At 41.2% G+C, this 26,901-nt stretch overlaps 1 protein-coding gene and 1 pseudogene across 3 annotated transcripts in view; both read right to left on the reverse strand.

Moving 5' to 3' along the window:
- The window catches only part of RBP2 (retinol binding protein 2), a 68,073-nt gene that overhangs the window by 14,825 nt on the left and 26,347 nt on the right, over positions 1 to 26,901 (reverse strand). For 2 of the 3 annotated variants that reach the window (XM_047875431.1, XM_047875432.1), the window contains exon 2: positions 8,186 to 8,309. The exons of the other annotated variant lie outside the window; for it this stretch is intronic. In XM_047875431.1, coding sequence (XP_047731387.1) covers positions 8,186 to 8,258 — 73 coding nt within the window. In that variant the 5' untranslated portion in view covers positions 8,259 to 8,309. The remainder of the gene's footprint in view (positions 1 to 8,185; positions 8,310 to 26,901) is intronic. 3 annotated transcript variants of the gene reach the window in all.
- LOC125175049 (protein farnesyltransferase/geranylgeranyltransferase type-1 subunit alpha-like) lies at positions 8,825 to 26,328 on the reverse strand (annotated as a pseudogene).

The raw sequence follows: 26,901 nt of genomic DNA on the forward strand, positions 1-26,901 counted from the left end.
TTTTCACGGGGGTGATGGTTCTTTCCTCTGAAGTCTTACCTCTATGAGGATAAGGACAATGCTGTCTACTTGCTCTGTGTCCCCAGGATCGGACACAGAGTAGATGCACCAGAAACACTTCTGGATTGGTTAATAGGCACCCTAGTTTGGGACAGTGGTTCTCACAGTGAGGTCCCTGGGCCAGCAGCTTCACAGCACCTGGGAACCTCTTACAAATGTAAATTCTAGGGCTTGCACTAGACCTGGGGATTGGGACCTGCTTGTTTTTACAAGACTTCCAAGTGATTCTGTGCCTGCTAAAGTTCAGAACTACTGGTATAAAAGAGTGAGGGTCAAATCCAGGTATAAATCCTGGTCCAGATTTCCCAGCTATGTGACCTCAATGAAGTCACTTTGCCTTTCTGAGCCTAAGTTTTCTCACAGTAAAATGGGGAAAGAATGCTCATCTCGTAGGGTTATTTATGTAAGGTTTCTGTTAAAATGATGGTAAAATGCTTTACACAGTAGTACTGAGTAGTAATAGATGCATTGGCCTCTACCCCTCAACCTTTCCTGTTTAGGTGAAACAGTGGCCAGATCAGCATTCAGTCCAGGGCGAAATATTTGGTTCATGTTTCTGCATCTCCGCTCCACGGTCCAAGGGCTCTGGACTCTGAAGGAACAGTCAGAATGGTGGCTTATCTACTCTCTCACTAGCATAGGCCTGGCTTGTCACATAGGAATTCTAGCCAGCTTGGCCACACATTTGTCTACATGGGCCAGTTTCCTCACTGTGTAGTTTGGCCAGTGGATAGAAACAACTTTAGCTCTTGCTCCTGAGGTCCATGCTGTTCTAAACCCTGGTGCTGGAGCCGTAGTTAGGAGATGAGAAAGAAAACCACAGACCTTGGTAACCAGGTGAAACAAAGGGGAAGGCTCTGGGCAAAAGGACTAAGGAAGAATTGGGAATTACTGAGAAATTTAGAACAGCAGTGTTCCTCAGAGAGGATGTGGAAATCAAGGCACAGAGAATTTACGTGGTGGGTTCAGAGTGACCCAGCTGGGACAGAGCTCCTGACAGCTTGCCTACAAATACAGTCCGTTTATCGTTCACAACTAAGGCTCCCCTAACAAAATTATTGCTTGTCCCTGGTTGCCTAGAAAGGTAGATCACAGCTAAAAATGCCTATTGCTGATAGAACTGGTTTGTCCTGGAAACACCACCCCCCGTCAATCTTTCTGACCAGTGCTAGGGGAATCTTATCAGGGGCTCTATGCAAATGGAATCAAGCATTGCTGCTTCTCTAGATTGAAAAATGGCTTGGCCTCTTGGCCACCCTTTAGCATTTGCACAGGCTAGTTAATCATGTCACCTCTGCTCCACCCCAGGGAAGGGAACCAAGTGTTCTGTTGGTAGATTCGTGATATTTCTAATCAAAAGGAAAGGTTCAACTGCAGCTGTAGAATACACACACACACACACACGGATTATAAAAACACTTCCTCTTTGTACTTTGCAGAGAAAATTATTTTCCTGATATGGTATTTTAACACCAGGGTTATCAAGTATGTTTTATCTGCTTTTCTGGATTAAAGGTATCTTCGAGCCTGATTTATAGCCAGGTGAAATGAATTTCTATCTCAGAGGAAAAGGTCCAAAGGCAAGCTATTTCTGAATAATATATGTGGCTTGTAGCTCCTGCAGAAGAAAACAACACTGAAGTGACTTTATTAAAGCATACTTTCCATAACTGCATTTTGAACAATGCAAGCCATAAAGTTGAAATATGAGTATACTACTCACCATTAAAATGCTTTGTAATATGCTTGCGCAAAAAGCTAAAGTTGCGGGCTAAAAGGGCAGGCACTCTTTGTAAATTAAAGAGAGAGATGCACACGTATTCATCATGTGAAATCTGAGACCCATTTCAAGGGCAGCTTCGATGGGCTTCAAACCTGGACTTCATTCTCAGATCATCAGCCCTCTCAGGCAACTGTGGGGAGAAGGGTGCAAGAGCAGTCTTCTCCGCATCTTCATACCATTTCGTCCTCCAGATAACACATTTAGAGAGAAAGTGAGCTGCCCCCCTGTCTGACTCTTCCTTTCTCTCATGGGCATCTCAAATATGTTTAAAACCTTTTGTAGCCAGCAGAGGCAGGCTGGAGACCTTGGGATGCCTCCCTGCTCCCCCTGCACGAGTTTACCTCCCCACCCATAATCTAGTACTCACTACTGGGTTGGGGGCAGGGTGGAGGTGCTGCCATTACAACCTAGAGGAGAAGGGGCTCTCGCTCTCCTAGGGGAAGATGCTAGGAAGAGGCTGAGCTTATCTTCACAGGGGCTTTTCTACCCCCAGCACTCTCTCTGTTTAAAAGTCCAACCAGTCTTTGCGTCAAGTAAAGGCTTTGGCAAGGTGTATAACTTCTTTGACTTAGGACCACCAGCAGAAATCCAAATTTTGTGAAATTAACTCCTTGGGTCATCAGACATTTTTTTTCTTTCTCTCTCTCCCTCTCCCTTTGCCTCTCCCTCATTTGTTAATTAATTTCTACCCAGGGACTCTGAGTAACCCAGTGTTTCTGAGCGTTCTGACTACCAGTGAGCTCCTCCTCTGCTACCCACATGCTTAGTACTTGTACCTAGAATAGTGCCATGGAAAGAGCTTGAGAGATGGAAGCAGGCAGACGGGGCTCTTGTCTGAGCAACATCATTTCCCAACCACAGATGACCCTGGGGAGGTCCTTTCACTTCCCTGGGCTTCGGATTCCTCATTCCATGAAATGGAAAACATTCCTTCCATCTTGATCCCTGACTATACCCTGAGCTCTAGATCTTGCGTCAATATGCCAATTTTAATACTCCAAATGGATGTGTAACAGGCATGTGAAATCAAAATATGCAAAACAGAACCGTCAGCGCATTCTGCCCTGCCCAGTACCCCTTACCAAACTCACGCCTCCCCCATGTCTTCTCTATTTCAGCCTATGGGATCAGCATCTTCCCAATTGTTCATCCCTAAGCCTGGGGCCATCTTCATTTCCCCCATATCCTCTGGTTTCACATTCCCCTAAAAGCCCTGTTGGCTTTATCTCCAAACTGTATGTTGAACCTGTTCTCTCTTCTCCAGACCCCTGGGCACTACTAGCCCAAGCCACCATTACTTCTTGCCTGAACAACACAGTGGCCTCCTAGGATGGGCCTCCCTACTTCCAGTCTTGCCTTCCAGTGATTCATTCTCTACACTGTAGCCACAGTGATCCTTAAAGAATATAAATAAAGTAGATTGTCCTCCACCACAATGTCTAAACTTCCCTTTGTTTTCCACTTCCCAACACATCAACCTTTGTGTTTCTTGAACACACCCAGAACCTCTGCACCTGCTGTCTTCTGTACCCGGGACGCTGCTTCTCGGCATTCGAGCCTTGGCTCACCTGTCAGCTCCTCAAACAGCCTTCTCTGACCACCCATCACTGTTCACCCAACAAGTCCTTTTTGTTTTCTTTAAAGCACTTACCTACTTTATTTTCTCTCACAGCCACTAGTGTGTACACTCCTCAGGTGAGAGGGATTTGTCACCTCATTTACCACCATGTTACCAGTGCATAGGACATTTCTTGGCATGTCATAGGTGCTCAATGCATTTGTTGCAACTGAATAAATTACATGAAATAATATATATAAATTTCTAGAATGGTGCTCATCATGGCACGTGCTCATCTCTGATGGTAGACTGTGGCTCTTAAACCGTTAGGACAGGATTTGGAACATTGTGGGTATTTAGGAAACCTTTCCTGGCAGAGACAACTCAGGTGAGGGCTGCTCGACTTCAGCCTTTAAGCTTACCTCCTTTCTGATTGAATTTTCCAGAGACACACTAGGACTTTTTGCAGTAGCCTCTGCTCTTTTAAATCTGTGCATATTAATTTAAATGAAAAGATGGTCTTCATAGGAGATGGGCCCCACCTTCTTTCCCAAGTAAATAGGAGAACTGGATTTTCCCCAATATTTACAATTGGTGAACTAAATATTTCCTAGATGTCTAAATTGAACATTAACTGAGCAGTTTTAGGATACAAACCTTCCATTATATGTCTACATCTTTGCTGATTTACATGATGGTTCACTGAGTTACATTAAGGTGTTTCATTTTCCAGGCTCCTTCCCTGCCCTGTCACCACCCAGTAACCAAATCTAGTCTATTTCCCACTCTGGACATCCCCCTGTCTACCTTCTTGGCACTGCTCTTACTATCTTCCCAGGGCCATTGCAACAACCTCTTCAGTTCTCTGACAGTTCTGCAGATCTATTCACCCCTGGTTGTCGGGGTGAGCATGGGTGCTTTCTCTCTCTTCTGCAGACAATTCTTCTCCTTGTAGGATGAAGTCCACATGTGGTGGCACACCCCATTCAAGATCTGACCTGTTACCTTTCTGACTCTGTTCAATCCCCTCCTTGCACTTCACCCTCTAGCAATACAACTTTTTCTGTTCCCTCTGCCCACACCACATTCTTACTGGCCTGTCCTTTGCACATACCCGCAGAACAATGCCTGACTACATTTCTGTGTGGAGCCATTCTCTCCTCCCTTCAAAACCCCACCCAGGACTTAGGAAGCCTTCATTGACATTGTCCAGTAGCTCCACTCACCACCCACACACACATCTTGCTGTGGGTTCAAGGGATGGAATCACCTACTGTCTCATGGATGATAGATTGCATTTTTTTAATGGCTGCAACAGTACCTCTCAACCTACAAGCTATTCTTGCCATGTGGCTTTAACATTCCTCCCACTGAGAGATGGGTCTATGTACTCTTCTCTTGGAGGTAGGTGGGCTCATGACTACTTCAACCAATAGACTACAAAGGAAGTGATGCTCTATGATTTCTGAGCCTGGATCATAAGAGGCCATTCAGCTTTCACTTCCTCTCTCTTTGGATACAGCAAGCATGCTGTGAGGAGACCCAGGCCACATGGGAACACCACGTGTAGATATTGACAGCCCAGCTGAAGCCTCAGCTGCCAGCCAGTACCTACTGCCAGGCACAGAAGTGGGGAAGACTTTGAGATGGCTCCAGCTTCAGTTATTGTCCACATGCAACGGAATGAAAGCCCCCTAGCAAGAACCTAGCAGGTAAACCTGGTCAGCCCCCAGAAACATGAGAGACAATAATAAAATTACTGTAGTTGTTTCAAGCCACTATATTTGGGGGTGATTTGTCACACTGCAGCAGAAAACAGGAACACCGTTTGTGCACGGCTATAACTCGGCTGACTACGTAAGTTTGAGCTCCTTGAGAGCAGAGACTGGGTTTGGTTCTGCCTTAGATGGCACAGTCTCTGGCCTCCATGGCTAATGTCTGAACTGTGGTAGAAAAGTCAAGTGATTCCCCATGTCTGGACACTACTGGCCTCACTCCTTGGTAGTTAACAGACCTCTGCCAGCATTCTCTCACAATGCTGGAACTTCATTTTTAGATAAGCCTTCCTCAGGCTCTCCTTTAAATTAAAGACCACTCCCCCCATTCCCTGATCCCCTGATCCAGGCTGCAGGGGGACCTCAGAAAGCTACAAACCCCTTAGGGTGCAAGAGTTTACCAGCTGCTTTCCTTGCTGTCAAGAAAGTCTAAGACCTCAAGAAACACCAGGTGCCTAAGAAGGCAGGAGAGGAGGTACCATTGACCCTTGGCACTCAGTCTCTGAACACTTAGTAACTTTGATGATTTGGGATAAAACCAAAGGTTATTGTGACATGTGATGCTGCTGAAACTGGCAGCTGAGTCATGTGGGAAGGCTGATGTGTAGAGTGAGTCGCTGGCTAGTGACAAAGCCAGGTTGCCACCCAGACCCACTTCTCAACAGGAATCTCTCTTTCCCTACTGAGCCAGCCACCAGTCCCCCAGAGAAAGCCACCTCCTTGGTGTGAGGGATTAGAATCTAAGAAAGTGATGGTTCTTTAGTAGGAAATAGAGTTATACTTAGTGATATTTCCATATCGGGGGATTTGCAGAGATCTCCACATATGTTCTTCCCAAATGCCAAGGGTTTGAATGCTCAAAAGGGCAAGTTTCCTGACTTGTCAATGTTGGGAAAGCAACCCCTGTTCCGCAGGGTAGGTGTGAGGGAATTGTACAGGTCTTCTGGGTTGCCTGTAGCAGATTAAATTGTGGGGGCAGCCCCACTCAGTTGCTTCCAGGGGATGGTAATAGTGGTGTTTACTTCTCACCTGAAGCCTAGAGAGGGGGCATCAGGGACCAGTCTGCACAACTGAAAACTGAACTGAAACTCAGTTTTATACCTGAAGTAACATAGGACTTTATTATTTAAGAAAACACAGCAAAGGACACAAAATTGCTTTCTGATTATATTCACTGAGTCTGGCTTGTTCAGCACAGGCTGAGAGCTTGAAACTGCCAAACAGCCCGTGGATAGTACTATTATTCCTACCTGGCAGATGAGGAAACTAGTTCTGGAAGGTTAAAAAATTGGTCAAAGTCAGAGAACAAACCTTATGTGGGCTGGCCCCTCTGGTGTGGTTTCCTCACCTGCATGATCTTGTTCAGAATTACACTTCTGAGCTAAGCTCCAGACCATCTGCCCATGTGTAGAATCAGTCTTCCATTTATTTTTTTTTTTAATTTAAAACAATTCTTTAGGTTTATTTATTTATTTTGAGAAAGAGTGAAATGGGAAGGAGCAGAGAGAGAGGGAGAGAATCCCAAGCAGGGTCTACACTGTCAGCACAGAGCCTGATGTGCCTCAAACTCACTAACTGTGAGGTCATGACCTGAACTGAAACCAAGAGTTGGACACTTAAACAACTGAGCCACCTAGGCACCCCTCAATCTTCCATTTCTATTGTCTCTTCAGGACACTAACCTCAGTACAACAGGTGTGGAGCTCTGGAAGGAAGATTTGTGCCTCCCTCCTCCTCCCCCAAGTATTTGAGGTAAAATTCTGACAGCCAAGAGGGAAAAGAAAGCTATTCTGTATTGGAAACACGTCTAAAGTACATGAGGAAAGTTCCAATCTCTATACATCACACAATATGTAGCTCTCCTTGTTCACTGACAGAGTAGAAATGTTCCTCAATGGAGTATCAATTGATTAAGTGTCCAACTTCAGCTCAGGTCATGATCTTACAGTCTGTGAGTTCGAGCCCCACATTGGGCTCTGTGCTAACAGCTCAGAGCCTGGAGCTGCTTCAGATTCTGTGTCTCCCTCCCTCTCTGCCCTTCCCTGTGCTTGTGCTCTGTCTCTCTCTCTCAAAAATAAACAAATGTTAAAAAAAAGAAATGTTCATCAAACTAGAAGTTAATGGCACAGAAAATTCAACAATTCCCATTCTTGGTGGGACTTCCATCTTCATATCCAGATTATTGGACCTCTGACCCCACGTGCAGCCTTAGCAGTGGGGAAATTCCAACCTGGAGCTCCTTATGTGGAAAGTTCTAAAGCTGGAAAAGGTGATGAGGAGGCTGTTGCAGGCTGTTGCCTGAAATAAGCACAGGCAGCCAAAGCTCCCTGCCCAGCGCCTGGCCCATGGCAGCTGCCCCACATAGTGAGCTCCTCCTTCAGGTGTTATATGATTTCTGTCAGCCCATGAGAGATCCCACAAGAGAGTCAACTCAGGACACACATTGATCAAGCTTGTGGCCTGGAGTCCAGTTCAAAAGCCAGGTAAGCAGTGAGTTGTTTGACCTGTATGCCAAAAGCCACTCCTAGCCTTCTGTGGGTCTCATATTCTCTAGAATAACAAATTTAGCCACTCCTTGTCTGCTTCCCCACCACAAGCCTGCCACAAGAGCAATGCAGGGTCATTCATGGATAATATCAGGTCTAACTGGCTATCTAATAGATGGTGATCCAAAGCGGGAGAGCTACTGTATTTATCTTGTCAAGTTTGATTTTACTCCATGTGTGCATGTATGTGTGTATGTGTACCCCACATTCATGTATCTTTTCTGTGTGCCAGGTATTATATTGAGGACATTCCAGACATAATCTCATTTATTATTATTCCCAATTTACAGATGAGGAATCTGAGTTTCAGAATTTCTATGACATACCTATTATTACATACCTAGCAAATAAGGAGCAAGGCTTACATACAGATCTGTTGAACTCCATAACGGCACTGTCTGGAGGGCCAGACTAAAGTTCTCCCAAAGTGACCCCCCCCTTCCATCCCTGTCCTCTCCCTTACCTAGGGCTTTCATGTAGCCTTCAAAGTTGTCATTACTCTCCATCTCCCAGGTTCCATTCTGGTCCCTTGTCATGGTGATAGCTTCTGGTTCAGTGTGGGTGAATGTTGAATGTCAAGGAGTAGGCTGCAGGGAGAACATGTTGAAATGAGCTACTTTTATAGCCTAGTGACTAGGTTTATGGCTTTGAGATAACAGGTTCAAAGATCATAAGCACAACCAAAAAAACCTTTCCTTTCCTTTGCAAAGTTCAGCAGGACTATGAGCAACCCACGCTCAAAGTCCAATGTGGCCACATGGGTGCCCCAGTGACCTGTACCATATGCAGGGGTCCAGAGAAGCCCATTTTTGGAAGCCCAAGAGAGCTCTTGGACCCAAACTAAACACTGTCTGGCATTTGAGGAAAACAAATATTCAGTGCCCACCCCACACTGGGAAGTGCCCAATCTACTAAAAGCAAGCCAGACAAGGAGGGAGGCCAGATGGAAGGCAGAGGGGCAGTGGGACTCTGCTTTAAGCCATCAGGAGCAAGCTGAAGATCACCTTGACCAAAATAGGGGGCATAGCTGGCATTTGGACAATTGCCAAATTTGGGCTATTTCCCAGATTGGCTGTCCCCAGGGGTGAGAAAATGGGTCGGTTTACTGTTCTGATGCATAGTTCTGAGAGATGAGGCCTGAAGAGGAGCTGCTATATGTGAAAAACAGAGATGTGGGCTGAGATGGATAAACCATGAGTCCCCAAAAGTGAGGCCAATTTTGATTATGGCACTATGGATCTCTAATATATGTATTTATATGCTATGAAATATAAGCAAATTCTGCTTATATTCTGTTTGCTTGTGGTTTGGGGGATGTAAAACAGCACATTTATTTATTTATTTTTAGTAAATATACTAGAGTCAGGAAGACACACAGTAAAAAAATGGCTCAGCTGCTATCAAAAAACCAATGTAGGGAAAAGGGAAGAGTAAAGGACAACTTCACTACAAATAGAAAATGAGTGAAGGCAGAAGAAGCAGTTATATAAGTAGCATCAGACTTCACTATTTGGTGTCCAGTCAGAAGCTTCTATAAGATGATCACTTAGCCTTCTAGGTTGGAACAGTAGGTATTCCCCTAAAGGTTAAGATTCAAGGACCTCTACGTGACCCCTCCTACCTCCAACTGAGTCTCCTATAGGCCTCCTTTGAAAGAAAATAATTAAAAGCTGACCTGGTATGGGAGAGAGTTGGGGGCAAAAATGAGGTTGCTAATTTCAATAAGCCAGAGATTTTAACTTTAATGGGTGGGCAGAGGCATTCACCCTGTATCAGGTGGGAAGTTGAAACTAAAATGTTTGCATGAAACCAAAACACTGAACAGACTATTCTGTCATTGAGAATGTGAAATAGTCAAAATATTCCCAGAGACAGTAAGAAAGTGTGTCTATTTAGCCTGGGATCTATGTGAGTTAAAAAGAAGTTCTACCCTGCTTTGCCTCTGGTTTAGGGTTTGAGCTTATGCTTCCTGCTAGCCAATGTATTAAATAAATGGAGTACTGGAGCTTGCAAAACTTATAGGCTGCAAGAATTTAATGTAAAATCTGTCTGGAGGGATATATCTTCAAACCAGGCCAACCAGAATTCCCTGTGATAAAGTCAGCCAAATGTGAGCTCATCCAAAATTGTTAAACACATATGAAAATCCACCAAAAAAGCACACATCAGAAGAAATATACAGTCAAATTAGACTTCTAAGACCTCAGATAATACAAATGGCCAGTTACAAACTATAAAATAAGTATTTTATAATGAGAAAAAAATTAAAAGCACTTAAAAACATAAAAATGGATAAAAAGACATTTAAAAACATATTGAAAAATAACCAGAGAGTAGTTATAGAAATTAAAAAATGAAGTCATTAAAATGTAAAAGGTAATAGGTGGGTTAAATAGCTGATTAAACACAGCTGGAGAGAGAATTAGTAAACTGGATGATAGAGTTGAGGAAATTCCCAGAATGTTTGTAACATAGAATACACTGGTGGAAACTTATAGCATCAAAATAAAAATGAAATTCTAAAATCTTCCAGAGAAAACAAAACAACATATAGATTACCTATAAATAAACAATACAATAATCATCTTGATATCAGACTTCTCAACAACTTTGATGGAAGACAACAATAGAACAATATCTTGCAGTGATAAGGGGAAATACTTTTGACTAAGAATTATAAATTCAGTCAACTTCATTAAAATATGAGGGTTTTAAAACTAAAATTATTTCAGACATTATAGCCCCAAACTGGAATCAACCCAAACATTCATTGACAAATTAATGGATAAACAAATTGTGGTATATTCACACAATAGAATCCTACTCAACAGTAAAAAGGAAAAATCTCCTGATACGCTTAATGATGTGAATGAATCTCATAGGTATTATGCTGAGGGAAAGAAACTTGACACAAATGGTCATATACTGCATAGTTTCACTCATAAGAAACTCCAGAAAAAGGATCTAATCTACAGTGATAGAAAATAGATCAGTGATTTGGTGAGTATAAGAAGAGAAGGTGGGGATAGGAAAGGACACAAGGGAAATTTCTTGGAGAGGTAAGATGGAAATGTCTATAATTCATATGGTGGCTATATGACAATCGCTAAAACTAAAACTCTGCAATTTGTATCTGTTCCTTTCTATCGTATATAAATTAAACTTTAATTTAAAAATGAATAAAACAGGGGTGCCTGGGTGGCTCAGTTGGTTGAGTGCCTGACTTTGGCTCAGGTCATGATCCCGTGGTCTCTGAGTTCAAGCTCCGCGTCGGGTTCTGTGCTGACGGCTCAGAGCCTGGAGCCTCCTTCAGATTCTGTGTCTACTTCTCTCTCTGCCCCCACCCCTCCACTCTCTGTCTCTATCTCTCTGTCTCTGTCTCTCTCAAAAATAAATTGGGGCGCCTGGGTGGCGCAGTCGGTTAAGCGTCCTACTTCAGCCAGGTCACGATCTCACGGTCCGTGAGTTCGAGCCCCGCGTCGGGCTCTGGGCTGATGGCTCAGAGCCTGGAGCCTGTTTCCGATTCTGTGTCTCCCTCTCTCTCTGCCCCTCCCCCGTTCATGCTCTGTCTCTCTCTGTCCCAAAAATAAATAAGCATTGAAAAAAAAAATAAATAAATAAAAATAAATAAATAAATAAACATTAAAAAAAATTTTTTTAATGAATAACACCATTTTTACTCATGGGCGCCTGGGTGGCTGAGTTGGTTAAGCATCTGACTCTTGATTTTGGCTCAGCTCATGATCTCAGGATTTGTGGGTTTGAGCTATGCCTTGGGCTCTGTGGCTGATAAGGTGGAGCCTGTTTGGGATTCTCTCTCCTTCTTTCTGTGCCCCTCCTCCTGCTTACATGCTCTCTCTCTGTATCATAATAAACAAATAAACTTTAAAAAAACTATAAAAAATATTTTCATTCATGCATTCATTCATGATTATTTTTGCAAAAAAGATTTAGTAGCATCTCAAACTAAAATCCCATATTATACCCACATGGGAAATTAGCTGATTGATGTGTGTGCTAAGGAGGTTATAATTATTGATTGACTAGATGGTTGTAAGAAATATAAGTTTAAATATTATCTGAGGGGTGCCTGGGTGGCTCTGTTGGTTAAGCAACTGACTCTTGGTTTCAGCTCAGGTTATAATCCCACAGTTCTCACAAACCATAAGATCAAGGCCTGTGTTGGGCTCTGCACTGATAGCAGGGAGCCTGCTTGGGATTCTCTCTCTCCCTCTCTCTCTGCCCCTCCCCATGCTTGTGCACTCTCTCCTTCAAAATAAATAAATAAACATTAAAAAATATTACCTGGGGACACCTGGGTGGCTCAGTCAGTTAAGCGTCCAACTCTTGGTTTCAGCACAAGTCATGAACTCATAATTTGTGAGCTCTGTGTCGGACTTTGCACGTAGTGTGGAGCCTGCTTGAGATTCTCTCTCTCTCTCTCTCTCTCTCTCTCTCTCTCTCTCTGTCTCTCTCACGCTCCTAGCCCACTCATGCTGTCTCTGTCTCTTTCAAAATAAATAAACTTAAAAAAATATTATCTGAAAAACTTAGGAGAAACCTCTAAGGAAGTGGTTCTCAAGCCCTACCAAGGGTCAGATTTATTTGTAATCTCATCCCGTGGGCACACAGAGATAACAGCTACATCTATGCAACTAACTGTGAAAATGACCTGAACTCTGGAAGAATAGACTTTCCACTTAATCTTAGGTAGAAAGTCATGTTGAAAGGGGTAGGAAAGGTAGAGAAGTAATTGGGAACATAGCTCCCCCAGTGAGACTAACTACAAGTGGGAAGGACATCACAGACATAGAGAAGTGAGAGGATCAGACCCCATACCAGGCACCCCTGGCCCTGGGTACCTGCATTGGGAAGATGAGTCCCTGTAACATCTGGCTTTGAAATCCAGCAGAGCTTAACTTGAGGATCTTTAAAAATCACTGGGGGTTAACTCCAAGAACTTTAAAAATCAGTGTACTTAACTCTGGGAGAATTGGAAGGTGATAGGAAACTGAGTCCCTGCCATTAAAAAGCCAGCATAATAAACAACTCAGCTCAAGACACAGCACAAATAAAGCAGTTTGAAAATTACCTGTGTTAGACATGAAGGAGATTTATTGACTAATCTTAAAATGTGTGCTGGTGAGGCAGGGATTTTTAGGAGACATCTCCAGGAAGAAAAGAATTTCTCTTCTTCTCCTCCAGTCTAGATGGCCTGATGTTTGTGGGAGCTAGAGCTAATACTCTCCATCTACCCTGCTAGCCTGTGAGCCCTGCCCCTGTGTTTCCCTGCAGAGCCCACCATGCCCAACCTGCTAGCTTCTTCAGGTATCCCTCCAAAACAGCTCCTGTCCTTTGAGACTCTGTAGGCAACCGTGGCCAGGACTGGTGCCACTCCAAAGTGACTCCCGCCCTGGGGAGGGAGGAAGATAATTCTACGCACCAGCATTGCAGTTGTAGCAGATGGGCCTCTTACCTGACTGTCCAGAGAGCAAGCCCTGCCCTTTGTATGCCTGCAGCTGTGGCAGAGAGGCTAAGTGCAAACAGCTAATCTGACTGCCAGCCCCACCCACCAACAAGACCTCAGCGACCTCAGACATGACTCTCAACAGGGACAAAACCCTGCCCAGTATGCCCATAGCAGGCAAAGCAGGTCATTGAAGCCAGTTGGGCTGAAGGCAATTACAGTTTAGTCTCAAGAGGAGGATGCATGCAGCCCACGCAGGGGATACTCCTGAAGTGCCTGGTTCTGATGACCAGAGAGGATTGCACTATATGGCACCACAAGACCCCTACTTCACCAGGCCACAACTTTCAAGACCAGGAGATGTAGCTGACCTACCTAATACATAGAAACAAACACAAAGAGGGGCGCCTGGGTGGCACAGTCGGTTAAGCATCCGACTTCAGCCAGGTCACGATCTCGCGGTCCGGGAGTTCGAGCCCCGCGTCAGGCTCTGGGCTGATGGCTCAGATCCTGGAGCCTGTTTCTGATTCTGTGTCTCCCTCTCTCTCTGCCCCTCCCCCGTTCATGCTCTGTCTCTCTCTGTCCCAAAAATAAATAAACGTTGAAAAAAAAAAAAAAAGGAAACAAACACAGAGAGACAAAATGAGTTGACAGAGGAATATCTCCCAAATGAAAAAATCAGACAGTCACAGTAAAAGAACTAAATGAAACATCTTAAGCAATATTTCTAATAAAGAATTCAAAGTAATAGTCATAAGGATACGCACTAGACTTAACAGAAAAGTAGATCAGCACAATAACTTCAACAAAGACAAAATATAAAAAAATAACAAATCAGAGCTGAAGAATTCAATAACTGAAATTTTAAAAATACAGTGGAAACAATTAACAGACGATTAGAGGACACAAAGGAATGGGTCAGTGATCTGGAAGACAGGATAATAAAAAGTAACCAAGGTGCACAGGAAAAAATAATAATAAAGAATGAGAATAGATTAAGGGACCCAGCAATATCATCAAATGTAATAACATTCACATTAGAGCCATCCCAGAAGGAGGTGAGAAACAGAAAGGGGCAGAAAACTTATTTGAAGAAATAATCAGTGAAACCTTCCATAATATGGGGGAAGGAAACAGGCATCTTGGGCCCAGAAGCACAGACAGGCACTAACAAGATGAACCCAAGGAGGTCTGCACCAGACACACAATAATTTTAAAAAGTAAAAATGACAAAAATTAGTAATAAGCAGAGAATTTTAAAAGCAGAAAGAGAAGGTACAAAAACAGACACAGACAAATGGAATAGAATAGAGAACCCAGAATTGGACCCACACATATATGGCCAAGTAATCTTTGACAAAGCAGGAAAGAGTATCCAATGGAAAAAAGACAGTCTTTTTAGCAAACGGTCCTGGGAGAACTGGACAGTGACATGCAGAAGAATGAACCTAGACCACTTTCTTACACCATACACAAAAATAAACTCAAAATTGATGAAAGACCTAAATATCAGACAGGAAACCATCAAAACTCTAGAGGAGAAATCAGGCAACAATCTCTTTGACTTCAGCTGCAGCAATTTCTTGCTTGACACATCTCCAAAAGCAAGGGAATTTAAAGCAAAAATGAACTATTGGGACCTCATCAAGATAAAAGTCTTCTGCACTGCAAAGGAAACAATCAATAAAACTAAAAGGCAACTGACGGAATGGGAGAAGATATTTTCAAATGGCATATTGGATAAAGGGCTAGTATCCAAAATCTATAAAGAACTTACCAAACTCAACACTGAAAAAACAAATAATCCAGTGAAGAAATGGGCAGAAGACAGGAATAGACACTTTTTCAAAGAAGATATTCAGATGGCCAACAGACACATGAAAAGATGCTCTACATCACTCATCATCAGAGAAATACAAATCAAAACCACACTGAGATACCACCTCACACTGGTCAGAGTGGCTAAAATGAACAACTCAGGAAACAACAGATGCTGGAAAGGATGTGGAGAGATGGGAATCCTCTTGCACTGTTGGTGGGAATGCAAACTGGTGCAGCCACTCTGGAAAACAGTGTAGAGGTTCCTCAGAAAATTAAAAATAGAACTACCCTACGACTCAGCAATAGCTCTACTAGGAATTTATCCAAAGGATATAGGAGTGCTGATTCATAGGAGCACATGTACCCCAATATTTATAGCAGTACTTTCAACAATAGCCAAATTATGGAAAGAGCCTAACTGTCCATCAACTGATGAATGGATAAAGATGTGGTTTATATATATAATGGGATACTACCTGGCAATGAGAAAGAATGAAATCGTGCCATTTGCAGCAATGTGGATGGAACTGGAAGGTATTACCCTGAGTGAAATAAGTCAGTTGGAGAATGACAGAAATCATATGTTTTCACTCATATATGGATCTTGAGAAACAACAGAATACCATGGGGGGAGGGAAGGGGAAAAATACAGTTACAAACATAGAGGGTGGGAGGTAAATCATAAGAGACTCTTAAATACAGAGAACAAACTGAGGGTTTATTGGGGGGGGAGTGGGAGAGAAGGGAAAATGGGTGATGGGCACTGAGGAGGGCACTTGTTGGGATGAGTACTGGGTGTTGTATGTAAGCAATGGACCATAGAAATCTACCCCAAAACCAAGAGCACACTTTACACACTGTATGTTAGCCAATTTGACAATAAATTATATTAAAAAAAAGAAATAGTAATGAAAGCTGTGAGGATTAAATAAAGAAGAAAAAGCAGCAAGAGAAAAGAAAATAGTTATATACAAAGAAAATCCTATGAGGCTATAAGCTAATTTTTCAGCAGAAACTTTATAGGCCAGAAGGGAGTGGCATGATATATTCAAAGTACCAAAAAGTAAAAAACCTACAACCAAGAATATTCTACCCACTAACATTATCATTCAGAAAAGAAGAGGAGATACAGTTTCCCAGACAAACAAAAGTTAAAGGAGTTCATAAACACTAAACCATCCTTACAAAAAAATGGTAAAGGGAATTCTTTAAGTGGAAAAAGAGGAGACCATAACTGGAAGTAAGAAAATTACGAAAGGAAAAAATTTCACTGGTAAAAGCAAGCATGTAGTAAAGCTAGTAGATTAATCACTTATAAAGTCATATGAAGGTTAAAACATTAAACTAGTAAAAATCAATTATATCTATAAAAATTAGTCAAGTGATACAAGAAAATTAAGATGTAAAATATGACATTGTACACATAAAACATGGTGAAGGGAGTAAAATTTTAGTGCTTTTAGAATGTATTTAAACTTAAGCGACAAACTTAATATAGACTGCTATATACATAAGATGTTATATATGAAACTGATGGTAATCACAAATCTGAAACCTATAGTAGATACAAAAAATAAATAAATAAAAAGAAGGGGAACCCAAGCATAACACTAAAGAAAGTCATCAGACAACAAAGGAAAAGATGAAGAGATGAAAGAAGAAACAGAAGAACTACAAAATCAACCAGAAAACAATTAACAAAATGGCAATAAGTATATACCTATCAATAATTACCTTAAATGGGGGCACCTGGGTGGTTCAGTTGGTTAAGTGTCTGACTCTTGATTTCAGCTCCAGTCATGATCTCATGGTTTTTGAGATCGAGCCCTGAGCTGGGCTCCACACCGACAGCATGGAGCCTGCTGGGGATTCTCTCTCTCCCACTCTCTCTGCCCCTCCCCACCCTCATACATGTGTATACACATGTATGCTCTCTCTCTCTCTCTCTCTATCTCTCTCTCTCTCTCACTCTCTCTCCCTCTCAAAATAAATAAATAAATAAATAAACTTTAAAAAATTTCCTTAAATATAAATGAACCAAATGCTCCAATCAAAAAACATAGGGTGACTGAATGGATAAAAAAGTAATACCCATTTATATGCTGTCTACAAGAGACTCACTTCAGACCTTATGTCACATACAGATTCAAAGTGAAGGGATGGAAAAACATATACCATGCAAATCAAAGTGAGAAAAAAAAAACCCAGGATAGCAATACTTAGATCAAATCAAGTAGACATTTTTTTTCCTGAAAAGAGGTGGCTATTAATGTTCATGGATATTAACATAGAAATCCATGCCAATTCAGAAAACCCTCGTTCTCACAACAGCTTTTTGTATGCTAAAAGAGCAGTTTCAACTGGGGATGGTTTTGCCCCACAGGGGACATTTGTCAATGTCTGGGGATGTTTTTGTTTGTTACAGCCAAAGGCCAGGACTGCTGCTCAACATCCTACAATCTATAGAGGACAGCCCCTTACAACAAAGACTTACCCTGCTCCAAACCCGGCAATGATAACATGGTCAGTGGAGACTATTATCTAAAGGGCACCAGAATTTAATGAGATAGTTTTAAAATAAAGCTTCTGAGATACTATGAAATCTGATTTCTTCTCAATCTGTAGTAGCAACAATATTTCAAGAAACGTAAGACACTATAAAGTAGAGATATATTACAGTATCTGTAAATTTGTCATTATACAGTTCATCTAAGTATTCTGTCCTATTAGTTCCATGAGGGCAGGATCAAGGGCAGTCTTGATCTTTGCTGTATCTCCAATGCCTGAGACATGATAGACACACAAATGTTGTTTTAATGAGTAAAGAAGTGAAGCATATTACTAACTGGACTTCTCTCTCCAATACAGCATGATCTTTGTAGCCAGTGGTGTCAGATGTGAAGTATCTTTGACTCCAGACAGAGTTATTTCTCACATCCTCTTTAAGAAGTTGGTCCACTCACTGTAGCACCTGAGTGGCTCAGTCAGTTGTGTCAGGCTTCAGCTCAGGTCATGATCTCACCATTCATGAGTTTGAGTCCCACATCGGACTCTGTGCTGACAGTGCAGAGCCTGCTTAGGTTTCTCTCTCTCTCTCCATCTCTCTTTGTCCCACCCATGCACGTTCATTCTCTCTCTCTCTCTCTCTCTCTCTCTCTCTCTCTCTCTCAAAATAAATAAATAAACAAACAAACAAACAAACAAACAAACTTAAAAAAAAAAAGTTGGTCCACATGCTGCAGCTCATTATCCCAAAATTTAAATTCCCGAATAACCCATTGTTGATGTTGCCAGGGATGATAATTTCTTTGCAACCAATTAAGAATATCAGCAATAAGCTCAAGCTCCTGAGATGGATCTTTTAGCTAGTCCGCTAGTACTCTCCTATAATGCCAAACTTGACAGTTTTTCAGATGTTCCTCAATTATTGCAGTGATATAGTACATTTTTTCATGTAGATCTTTTTGAAGTGACTTTAAGAGAACTCTCCAAAAATGCCACACTGTATAATTGGCTGCATTTGACTCAATAACACCTCTCGTTAGTTTAAAAGCTCATTCACTTCTTTCATCATATCGCAGAATAAGCCCAAAATAATCATAAACATTTCTAAATTATTTGTTACAAATGATCTAGACCACTGTATTGGGGCCATAATTCTGTGGCACTAGATAGATGTATATTTGCCCAATCTTTTTTTTTAATGTTTATTTATTTTAGAGAGAGAGAGAGAGAGAGAGAGAGAGAGACAGAGACAGAGACAGAGTGTGGGTGGGGGAAGAGCAGAGAGAGAAGGAGACACAGAATCTAAAGCAGCCTCCAGGCTCCAAGCTGTCAGCACAGAGCCCGACGTGGGGCTTGAACTCACAAATCATGAGATCATGACTTGAGCCGAAGTCGGACACTTAACCAACTGAGCCACCCAGGCACCCCTATATCTGCCCATTCTGCTCTCTTCATTTACAGGACATAAGTGGGCGAGTCCAGGCTGAGGAACCCATTGTCCATAGGGGACACCACCACTTCTCTGGGTTCAGCCACTATCGTTTCTTCCTGCAGACCAAGTAGACTTTAAAGCAAAGACTGTAGAAGAGGAAAAGAAGGGCATGACATAATGAAAAGGAATCAATCCAACAATAGGATATAACAATTGTAAATAGCTATGCACGCAACACTGGAGGATCTAAATACATAAAGCAAATATTAACAGACATAAAGGAAGAGATTGACAGTAATACAATAATAGTAGAGAACTTTGACATTCCATTTACATCAATGGATAGATCATCTGGACAGAAAATCAACAAGGAAATAGTGGCTTCAAATGACACATTACACCAGCTCGACCTAACAGATATATTCAGAACATTCCATCAAAAAACATCAGAATACAAATTATTTTCAAGTTCGCATGGAACATTCTCCAGGATAGATCATATGTTAGGCAACAAAAGAGGTCCTAATAAGCCTAAGAAGATTGAAATCATATCAAGCATCTTTTCTGACCCCAATGGTATAAAACTAGAAAAAACTTATAAGAAAAAAACACAAACACATGGAGACTAAAAAATATGTTCTCAAACAACCAATGGGTGAAAAAGGAAACTAAAAAAATTCATGGAGACATGAAAATGAAAACACAATAGTTCCAAATCTTTGGGAAACAGCAATAACAGTTCTAAGAGAAAAGCATATAGCAATACAGGTCTACCTCAAAAACCAGGAAAAATGTCAAACAACCTAAAGGAATTAGAAAAATAACAAATAAAGTCCAGAGCTAATAGAAGGAAGGAAATCATAAAGATGAGAACAAAAATAAATGAAATACTGAAAAAAGCAAGTGAAAAGATAAATGAAATCAAGAGCTGGTTCTTTGAAACGATAAACATAATTGATAAGCCTTTTCCAGACTCATCAAGAAAAAAGAAAGGAGTCAAAATCAGAACAGAAGGAGGAGAAATAACAACTAACACCACAGAAATACAAACAATTATAAAAGAATAGTATGAAAAATTATATGTCAACAAATTGGACAACCTGGAATAAATGGATACAGTCCTAGAAATGTACAATCTTTGAACAGATTGCTAGCAATGAAATTGAATCAATAATAAAGGAAAAACTCCCAATAAACAAAAGTCTAGGACCAGATGGCTTCACAGTTGAATTCTAACAAAGCATTTAAAAAGAATACCTATTCTTCTCAAGCTATTCTAAAAAATAGAAAAGAAAGGAAAACTTTCAAATTTCTACAAGGCCAGCATTACCTGATGCCAAAACCAAAGATATTACTATAAAGAAAACTAGAGGCCAATATCTCTTATGGACATAGATGCACAAAATCTCAACAAAATATTAGCAAACCAAATCCAACAATACATTAGGAAAATCATTCACCATGATCAAATGAGACTTATTCTAGGGATGCAAAGGTGGTTCAGTATCTACAAATCAGTATCTACATATCATTTTAACAAGAGGAACTATAAAAAAAAATATGACCACTTCAATGGATGCAGAAAAAACATTTGACAAAATACAACATCTATTTATGATAAAAAGTCTCAACAAAGTGGGTTTAGAGAGAACATACTTCAACATAATAAAGTCAACATATAAAAAATCCACAGCTAACAACATACTCAATGGTGAAAAACTGAAAGCCTTTCCTCCAAGATGAGGAGCAAGACAAAGATGTCCACTCTCACTACTTTTATTCAACATAGTATTAGAAGTCCTAGCCACAGCAATTAGACAACACAAAGAAATAAAAGGCATCTAAATTGGTAGAGAAGAAGTAAAAATGTCACTATTTGTAGATGACATGATACTACATATGGAAAACCCTAAAGACTCCACCAAAAACTATTAGAACTGATAGATGAATTCAGTAAAGTTGCAGAATACAAAGTTAACATACAGGAATCGGTTGCATTTCTATACACTAATAACAAAACAATAGAAATAGAAATTAAGAGAACAATCCTATTTACAGCTGCACCAAAAAAAAAATACATTTAACAAAGGAGGTGAAAGACCCATACTCTGAAAACTATAAGACACTGATGAAAGAACCGAAAGGCAACACATAAAAAATGGAAAACTATAACATGCTCATGACTGGAAGAATTAATAATGCTATAATGTCCACACTACCTAAAGCAATCTACAGGTTCAATGCAATCCCTATCAAAATACCAAGAACATTTTTTGCAACACTAGAACAAATAATACTAAAATTTTTATGGAACCACAAAAGACTCCAAATAACCAAAGTAATCTTGAGAAAGAAAAACAAAGGTGGAAATAACACAATCCCAGATTTCAATATATACTACAAATTTCGGTAATTAAAACCGTATGGTATTGGCACAAAAACAGACATATAGATCAATGGAAAAGAATAGACAGTCCAGAAATAAGCCTATGCCTATCTGATCAAATAATCTATAACCCAGGGAGCAAGAATACACAATGGAGAAAAGACAGTCTCTTCAATAAAGGGTACTGGGAAAACTGGACAGCTACATGCGAAAGAATGAAACTGGACAACTTCCTTATACCATACAAAAAAATAAACTCAAAATGGATTAAAGACCTAAATGTGAGACCTGAAGCCATAAAACTCCTAGAAGAAAACAGGGGTATTAATATCTCAGACATTGGCCTTAGCAACATTTTCTAGGTATGTTTCCTCAGGCAAAGGAAACAAAAGCAAAAATCAACTATCGGGACTATACCAAAATAAAAAGCTTCTTCACAGTCAAGGAAACCATCAACAAAGTGAAAAGTCAACCTACTAAATGGGAGAAGATATTTACAAATTATATACCTGATTAAGGGATTAATATCCAAAATATATAGAGAACTTATATAAATCAACATCAAAAAACCCCCAAATAATCCAATTGAAAATGGGCAGAGGACTCAAATAGACGCTTTTCCATAGAAGATGTACAATGCAAAAGAATGAAACTGGACAACTTTATTACACTATACAAAAAAAAAAAAAAACTCAAAATGGATTAACACCTAAATGTGAGACCTGAAGCCATAAAACTCCTGGAAGAAAACAGGGGTATTAATATCTTGAACAGACACATGTACCCACAGACACCTAAAGAAATGCTCAACATCTCTAATCATCAGGGAAATGCAAATCAAAATCACAGTGAGATATCACGTCACATCAGTCAGAATGGCTAGTATTAAAAGGGCAAGAAATAAAAGTGTAGGTGAGGATGTGGAGAAAAAGGAACCCTCGTGCACTGTTGGTTGGAATGTCAATTGGTACGAGCACTAGCGAAAACTAGAGGTTCCTCAAAAAATTAAAAATAAAAATACCATATGATCCATTAATTCTACTACTGGTTATTTATCTTCCTCTCAAAACGAAAACACTAACTTGAAAATATATATGCACCCCTGTGTTTACTTCAGTACTGTTTACAACAACCAAGATACAGAAGCAGCCCAAGTATCTACTGATAGATAAGCAAATAAAGAAGATATATATATATATATATATATATATATATTTATATATCTCACACACACACACACACACACACACACACACACACTGAAGTATTACTCAGCAATAAAAAAGAATAAGAACTTGCCATCTGTGACATGAATGGACTTAGAGGGTATTGTGTTAAATGAAATAAGTCAGACAAAGACAAACATCATATCATTTATATCTAGAATCTAAAAAAACAAAGCAAAGGAACAAACAAACAAAAAAACAGACTCTTAAATGCAGAGAACAAACTGATGGTTGCCAGAGGGGAGGTGGCTGAAGGGTAGATGGGTGAAATAGATACAGGGTATTAAGAGGTATAAACTTCCAGTTATAAAATAAGTAAGTGAAGGAGCTGAAGACCACAGCATAGGGAAATAGTCAATAATTTTGTAATAATAGTATATGGTCACAGATGGTAACTACACTTATCATGGTGAGCACTTTGTAATATATTCAGTTGTTGAACACAACATGTTAAACACATGAAACTAATGTAACACTGTATGTTCATTATACTTTCATTGAAAAAAGAATAAAAGATATCAGTGTGGAAACACACACATACACACACGCACACAGATTGTGGGGCACTAGTCCTGGAGTTTCTGATTTACTGGATCTGGGGTAGGGCCCAGGAAGTTACATTTCTATGAAGTTCCCAGATGGTGCTGATGCTGCTGGTATAGGACTATGATTTAAAGACCATGGGGGAGGGGAAAGAAAAAATAAAAAGTTACAGAGAAGGAGGGAGGAAAAAGATAAGAGACTCTTGGATTCTGAGAACAAACTGAGGGTTGATAGGGTGTGGGGGAGAGGGGAAAGTAGGTGATGAGCATTGAGGAGCACACTCGTTGGGATGAGCACTGGGTGTTGTATGGAAACCAGTTTGTCAATAAATTGTATTTAAAAAAACAACGAACATTGCTAGAGAGTAATAGAAATGGAAGAGGAAAACAGTGGAGAGGGAAAATAAAATCTTTTAAAAAGTTTTGGGGTTGGTCACACCAAGTTTTGAATCCAGGTTTCATCCCTTCCTAGCAGTGGGATACCAAGACACTTGCCTCTTTTGAGTGTCAGAATCATGTGTCTCAGGGTCATTGTAGCAATTAAAGGAAGTGATACACATAAAGGTCTTAGCAGCATCCTGGCACCCAGCATGCGTTTATTCTGAGGTGGTAACTATGGTATGGGGGTGGAGATCAAGCTCCTAGAAAGGATTTGGCTTGTGATAAGTCCTCAACAAAATACAGCTTCACCATGCTCTTTGTTCTCAGATCTGTGTTTGTAGAGGATGGTGTGGTGGTAGTGGGGATACTGGGGGAAGAAAGTAAGAGACAGTGGATGAAGGAAAGCAATTGCCACTCAACAATTCAGCCAGTATTATTGCCTACACCTTCCATCCCAGGAGGACCAACTAACTTAAAATTGGCAGAACCCCAATTTCAAAAGTTCTACCCTAGGATCCCTTAACTCTCCATTCATACTAACAAATCACACACCCAGATGTTTCATTTTCTCTGTTGCCTGGGCATCTCCACTTCTGAATTTATTAACCTCTCTGTAGAATCCCTTAGGTGAGTCTTAAGCCTGTGGGAACTCATCAGTTGTAACCCAGTCTTTCTAAATTGCAAGAACCTTTCTGGAAAGCACACGAGAAAGTGAAGATGTGGATCTCTCAAGAAGCTTGGGTCTAAGATAAATCAGTCAGCTAAAAGCAAGCACAGCAGATTTCCAGGCATTTACCTGCAGTCCTCAGGAGCATCTGGCTGCCAGCATCTGGGCTCTTCACTGGCTCCAGTTAAGCAAGGCAGCCTTTAGAGCCCAGGCCTGCCCAGCTCCACCCTCTTTCCTCCTGAGGCAAGAAAGCAGGTCCTACCAGGGAAAAGGCATCAGCTGAATGCTTACTCAGCTTCTCCTCAGGGCCCACTCCTTCCCCTCCCTTTGTTGAATGCCCTTGCAACTTGTCTGTCTGGCCTGTGTTTGTTATAGGAACTAGACAAGACCAGATTTGTCTTCACCAGAGACCCCAAGAGGGAGGGGACCTCGAGTTCCTTCAGCCACTACACAGAGCTGCGTCTTGCTTTAGTTTTTATGTAAATTGTTCCCCTTCTCCACTTTTGTGCCCAGAAGGCAGGCCAGGAGAACAGGAGATCACAAACACTCATTCTTCCCAGGGCCACAGGGATCAAATTGCTTTAGCTCAGGGAGGAGCCCACTTGCAACCCCCTCTTCCTTCCCACCTTGCCCTACACTTTTACCAGCAGTTGGGAGGATGTGGGAAACTAGCAAGGGTGAGTCACTCCTGACCACCTCTTCCCAAGGGAGCTGTCCCTGCCTTTCTTCCAAGGATTCTTGGAATGCCCTTGGCAATCCTGACAGATGGAAACTGCTCCCTGCTGAAATTTTCTGCCACCAGAACTAAGGAATTTCTGGCTTTTCTCAGATTAGGGAACATCTGTTTATTTACTATCTCTTTCTCCCTGAGATTAGAGGATTATTTACTGTCTCTCTGTTTTGCTTACTGCCATATCCCCGGTGACTAGCACATTGTAGATGAGGAATAAACAAATATTTGTAGAGTGAAGACTGCTGGTCTTGAGTGTAAATGGGGAAGGTATTTCTCAGGCAGAAGCCCCAATTTTCTGCATTCTTTGTGAAGGAAAGACAGAAGGATTTTGACTATGAATGATGCTATAAGCTACCAGCAATATTTCTTTTTAAGAACCTCAAATTAAATGAAAACATTGGTGATTTAATCAATTAGATATTGGTCCATATTCCTTTGCACCGTTTGTCAAATGCCATTTGATGTGTTAAAATCAATGAAGATGTGCCCATTCAAAACCTTTTATTATACAGTGTTTTGTTTCCAATAAGTGGTTTAACCCATGATTAGAATAGCAATCATGATCTTTTATTGAGTGTGCCAAGCACTTGTCCTGGCTTATTTCATTTAACTCTCTCGGCAGCCCTTCAAGAGAGAGAATGTCACTGAAGTCCCACTATGAGGTTGATGAAGATGAGGTTCAGAGAGGTTATGTACCTACCAAGGGTCACACAGCTAGTAAGAAGATTGTGGATTTGAACCCAGACACTCTTTTATCTGACCAGTAAGGCCTTGTTTTCTAGTTGAAGAAAATAATATATACTTATTAAGGCGGTGTTGAGAATTAAATTGTGTAATGTTTGAAAATGGCTTAGTGCAGTGGTTCTCCAACTTTGGCCCTATCAGAATTACCCCAATGTAGTTGGTGAAAATACAGAGGGTAGGCCTTATGCTACTTTAATGATCCTGGGCATGCCTTATTAGCTCCCCAGGTGATTCTGATACCTGCCAAAGTGCAAGAAACATTAATGTAGCACATTTTATGCACTAAACATGGGAGAGCTACAAAACAAACAAGCAAAAACAAAATTCCCATGAAGCCCAGGTATAAAAAGAGAGCTGAGGGCGCCCAAAGATGTTGGACCACAGAAAGCATCAGTCTTTTATGGTCCCTTCAGTGCCCTGCATTCCACGAGTGCTGCCCTCTGGACTTGGGAGAGCCAGGCCTCAGGAACAGGTATTAGTAATGGTCATTGCATGGCTGCCCGCATGCCCACAGTGACCTCAAGGCAGCCACTAGGGGCATGTCGTTCTCTTTGGGGCAATGTAGGTGAGGAGTACCTGATCGTGGTGCCCTTCACCGGCCTGATAGGTTGCCAACCTCAGCCATGTGTTTGAGTCAGATTCAATGTTTTCCAAGTGGACACTCCAATGAGGCTGCTGGGGCCAGGCAAGTCTGTTCCCCATGCTGTGAGATGTGGGACCCCAAGCCCAGAGCCCTCATCGGGGCCCTGAGTAAATGATTGGTGCTAATCAGGTATGAGCCATTAGATTTGTATTCACCAGAGTCCTCAGAAGGAAGGAGACCTGGTAGTTCCTTCAGCTATCAGGCAGTACTGGGCCATGCTTTAGTCTTTATGCAAATTGTGCCCCTTCCCCACTTTTGCACCCAGAAGGCAGGCCAGAAGAACCAGAGGTCATAAATCTTCATCCCTCCTAGGGCCACAGGGATCAAATGGCTCAGGCCTAAGATGGGGTCCATTTGCAATCCTTGGGTCTCCCCACCCTTTTCCACCCTCTAACCAATAGTTAGGAGGAGGTAGGGCACTGGCAGCAGTCACTCTAGACCACCTCTTCTCAAGGGGGCTATCCCTGCCCCTCCTCTAAGAATCCCTGGACTGCCTTTGGTAATCCCACCAAATGGAAACTGTTTCCCACTGACCTTTCCTTCCATCAGATATAAGGAATATCTGACATTTCCATTTAATATATCTAAGAAATATTTCCAAATCAGCACATATGATCTACTTTGTTCTTATT

Source organism: Prionailurus viverrinus, chromosome C2 (assembly GCF_022837055.1).
Source record: "Prionailurus viverrinus isolate Anna chromosome C2, UM_Priviv_1.0, whole genome shotgun sequence".
NCBI classification, from domain to species: domain Eukaryota; kingdom Metazoa; phylum Chordata; class Mammalia; order Carnivora; family Felidae; genus Prionailurus; species Prionailurus viverrinus.